Source organism: Otolemur garnettii, unplaced genomic scaffold, assembly GCF_000181295.1.
Source record: "Otolemur garnettii isolate 467f Iridium unplaced genomic scaffold, OtoGar3 scaffold00013, whole genome shotgun sequence".
NCBI lineage: Eukaryota > Metazoa > Chordata > Mammalia > Primates > Galagidae > Otolemur > Otolemur garnettii.
The window spans coordinates 13787731-13792289 of NW_003852408.1; the positions used below are offsets into that span (position 1 = coordinate 13787731).

At 42.0% G+C, this 4559-nt stretch overlaps 1 protein-coding gene across 1 annotated transcript in view; it reads right to left on the reverse strand.

Moving 5' to 3' along the window:
* Window positions 1-1539: 1539 nt before the first annotated feature.
* The window catches only part of CNOT9 (CCR4-NOT transcription complex subunit 9), a 35049-nt gene continuing 32029 nt past the window's right edge, over window positions 1540-4559 (reverse strand). Inside the window, exon 8 of the mRNA XM_012802258.2 lies at window positions 1540-3824. Coding sequence (XP_012657712.2) covers window positions 3656-3824 — 169 coding nt within the window. The 3' untranslated portion in view covers window positions 1540-3655. The remainder of the gene's footprint in view (window positions 3825-4559) is intronic.

Here is a 4559-nt window from a genome sequence, read left to right on the forward strand (position 1 = left end):
GGCTGGATTTGAACCCGCCACCTTAGGTGTATGTGGCTGGCGCCTTAGCCACTTGAGCCACAGGCACTGAGCCCCAGCTATTTTCTTGTTGCAGTTGTCATTGTTATTTAGGAGGCCTGGGCTGGCTCAAACCTGCCAGCCTTGGTGTATGTGGCTGAAGCCCTACTCACTGAGCTACAGGCACTGAGCGAATATTCTATTTTTATTTTTTAGACAGTCTCACTCTGTTCCCCTCAGTAGAATGCCGTGGCATTGTAGTTCACAGCAACCTCAAACTCCCTTGGAATAGAGGAATCCTTTTGCCTCAGCTTCCTGAGCAGTTGGGATTATGCCTGGCTAGTTTTTCTATTTTTAGTAGAGATAGGGTCTCATTTTTGCTCAGGGTGGTCTCCAACTCCTGAGCTCAAGCAATCCACCCACGCCCGGCCTCGTAATTTCTTTGAGGCTTGCTGGATGGTCCACCTATGATCAATTCTGGGAAATGCTTCAAGTTCATTTAAAAAGAATATGTACACAGTTACAAGTGTAGTGTCCTATCTAAGTCAATTAATCTAGGTTCACTACTTGTATTATTCAAATTTTTGTTATATCTGCTAAATTAAATCCCATGATGTATCAGGAAAGAAATTTCATTTTATTTTACGGTTTCCTATTCCAAACTCTTTGCTTGGGTTTTTGATGGAAACAACTTTGTACATCACCTTTTTCCTAGCAGGAATAGTGAGCAAGGGAATCTTATGTGAAGAAGGTGAGCTCTAAAGGCTATCAAGGCCTCTCCTTGCCCTGTCCCATCACTGAAACAATCATAGGCCCTCTAAAGCCATTGAAAAAACAGCTGGAAGCAGGGGTTGGCTGGGTCTCACTGACAGCCAGGCATGGAAACAACTTTTTTATTTGGAGACAGAGTTTCACTATGTTACCCTTGGTAGAGTGCCATAGTATCACAGCTCACAATAACCTCCAACTCTTGGGTTTAAGTGATTCTTTTGCCTCAGACTACAACGCCTGGCTTTTTTTTGTTGTTGTAGATGTCAGTGTTGTTTTAGCAGGCCCAGGCTAGGTTTGAACTTGTCAGCCCCGGTATATGTGGCCAGCACCCTAAGCTGAGCTATGCCACTGAGCTGAAACAACTCTTAATATGTGCTTTAAGCCTTGAACTCCAGAAGATATGAAAATTAAAAGTCCATGATAAAATGTCTGAAGCATAACCTCTTCACTGATGGAAGTTTCTCCCACACTGGAACCAAGGTCTGACCACTATAGCCAGGAGTGAGGTTCTGTATAAGTAAAAGATACTTTATCAAAGGGCACTACCCCAGCCTCCCAAAACAGCTTTGGTACTCCAGTTGAAGTCTCAAAAAAAAATTAAATTAAATTAAAAAAGGCACCACAACCATCATTTTGGCAGGGCAGTGTGTGTATATAGGTGGACAGTGTGTGTATGTAGGTATATGTAGAGGCAGGTATGACAAGAATCACTTGACCCAAGTGCCTAGTTATCCTTATATTGATAGAATAAATCTCCAGTTTAAAGGAAAATTATTTTTACAAAAACAGAAGTATATTTTATTTCAATCCTATTGAGGGAGAAGAATGGAAAACACAAAATAAGGGGAGAGGTCTCTATGTAATATACACATCAGGACCAACCACAAGGAATGATACCCATTCCATCCCTCCCCACCAGCTCTTATGTGGGTTCCGAGGCCAGCTGAGAATAGATGGGAGAATTAAGACACTATTGGCCCAGTAACATGGCCAATGCACTGAAAGATGTAAAGAAAAGAATTTCCCAGGGAACAAAGTCTTGAGCCTCGGCTGCTTCCCCAATGGAGGGGGAATGAGAAAACTTTGGCTCAGCAGGAAGGTGGTTATCAAAAATTAGGGTTACCCTAGCTGGACTCTCCAGATAAAAAACTATGCGCTGAAGGGAGTCAAGACATCCATCCAGTCCATGCTATTCTCTGCTTTCTCAAAGACCTCTCTCCTCTTCAGGCTTGAGATTACTGAGAATCTGGCCTGGTTCCTTTTATCTTGGAAGGCAGGGGAATAAGTGCTTATTCTATCTTTTCTACATCTAAGCTACTTAATTACTACTTTCATGGCTCTAAAGAGACAGAAGCCAACTAACAAGGCCGGCTCTCTTTGTGAAAGTCGCCTTGAAAGAGCCCTTGTGTTGGCAAAACTGCCTTTGCAAAGGTTTCTCTGAGCCTATCACTTCTAGACCCTCCCAAAATTGTTCAGATACATCTCAATCATGTGAGGTGTAGACAGAAAAGACTCAGTTCCTCTCTAGAGTTGGATTATAGTCCCCTCTTTGGAGATGGGGATGAGAGAGAAGGAACAGGTGCTAGCAAGGGGAAGGATTGGGGGAAAGCAAGGTAGTCTATACTAGGTTACAGATTCAAGCCTGTGGATTGTGAACAGAGCCATCTAAAGCTCCAGAGAAGGAGAATTCTCTGACACAATGTGAACAAGTGAAAAATATTTTACTGACAACCCTGAAATAATTCTTATAGACCAAAAGAAAATGTAAAAAAAAAAGCTCTGAGTGAGCACAGTCCATCCTCCATCTTACATCTGAATAAAGTTGACTCATTCAGCCAATACTGCTTCAAGTACAATCATGAAGACAGATGGAGCTGCTGAACTGCACACTAAAAAAAGAATAGGATCAAGTAGCCTATTACTTTAATCCCAGGCACCCCCTTGAAAAGTCATCCAGAAGGTTTCTTTGAAGATTCAAACTGAAAGTGAAGTCCACTATTGCCCCTCAACCCTCAATACCCTCACCAAGGATAGCTTGATGAATTAAGACATCTATTTTAAGTTTAATAGAAGGGAATTAAAAAAGAAAAAGTACTGAGATTCGAAAAAGCTAGCAGCTAAAGCCAGAAACAAGGTTAAGGTCTTTGTGGCATTTAGGACTGGGAGTAGAATGGGAAAAGAGAAGGGAAACAGGCGGTGGTTGTCCTTTGGCTTTACATCTTTCCCGTCTCCCATTCCTCCCAACAGCTCAATACAGCTATTGGCCTGCCAGAGGGACTATAATGCCCAGACCAACTTTTATTGAGCTTATGCAGCTAAAAGACTTGTAAACAGTGCCAATTGACAACGTTTTGCTGAATATTACAGCTTGTGCCCACTAAACACACCTCTCTCTGAGAGTAAAAACCAAACAGCAAAGTAAACAAATATTGAGAGAGAGAATGAAGAGACACATTTTGAGTCTTCCAGGAAGGCAAAATAAAAAATGCCACAAGGCTTGGTCCCAGGCGTTCATCATGCCTAGAATGCTGCTGCTATCACCACGGTCTCCCCTTTCTGCCAGTGGCTAGGTAGAGATGGGGAAGAAGGGTCATCTTGGGCACACTGTAAATACAGCATTTGCTGGTGTTGACACCCTCCTGGGGCTGTGGTGGCAGACTACTATGACAGGAGCCCATTTCCTGGGAGGAGCAGAGGAAGCCCAGGTCCTCAAGGCAGCCTAAGATGGCAGCTCATACACCTCACAGCAGGGGTATCTTGCCCCCTTTCTCCAGTGCAGTTCATTGAGGTTGTCTATTCCATCGATGATAAAACCTGAGCTGTTATCTTCATAGGTTACCCCCTCTCTTCCCCAACATAGGGGAGTGGTGGGAGGGGTAGGGGAGGATCACTGAGGGGGCAGAGGGATACCCCGGGGATCAGTGACCTGACCCTCTTGCAGGTTCTTCACCAGTTGTGCAAGCCAGCGCTTTGTGGTGGTGTCATCTTTTAGCACCTGGGCAAAGGTTGTGTCCTTCAGCTGGTCAGGGAGGCACTGCCTGAGTGCTTCACGTGCCCTACATAAGAAACAAACAAACCAACCAGGGAGACCAACAAATAAACTCATATTTTGGGGACAGGGAAGGGCCCCTTTCTTAGACATAAAAATATAGAATCCTGTGATTTGAGCTTTCTGTTGCTACTCCCAAGTGGTCAGAAAGAGAATTGAATCCTGTAATCACAGAATCCTGTGATTTTGTATTTTTGACGTCCTCTATAATAGCTTATAATATGCATAGACTCACAGATTTTCAAGAGCTACAATCTGCAAACGTTTTCAGAATGATGACCCAATGTAGAATTTCATGAAAAAACAAACTGGAATAAAATGGCACAATCGTTTACTGCAATTCAGTAAATGCTTTCTGATTTATTATAGTAACACTGTCTAAATACCTATGTGAGAAATATATGAGTTAACAGTAAATTTAAAAATCAGTATATTAACAGGGGACATGACCTCACTTATAGTATGATAAATTAATAAATTTTAATTCTATACTAACTTAATCAATTTGTACCTTTACAGAAATTGCTTTAGTTTTATAGTTCAAAAAAGAGATGAGGGATAAAAACAAAACTATGGTGGTAGCATTATCAGAGGAACTTCTTGGCGCATTAGCCACTTGAGCTATAGGTGCCAAACCTATCAGATGAAGTTTTAAATATTTCATTTTCTTTGAAAAAATGACCAGTAGAAAGTCAAATCTGAAAATCTAAAAAAAGTAAATGTTAACCTATTTATAGAGCTA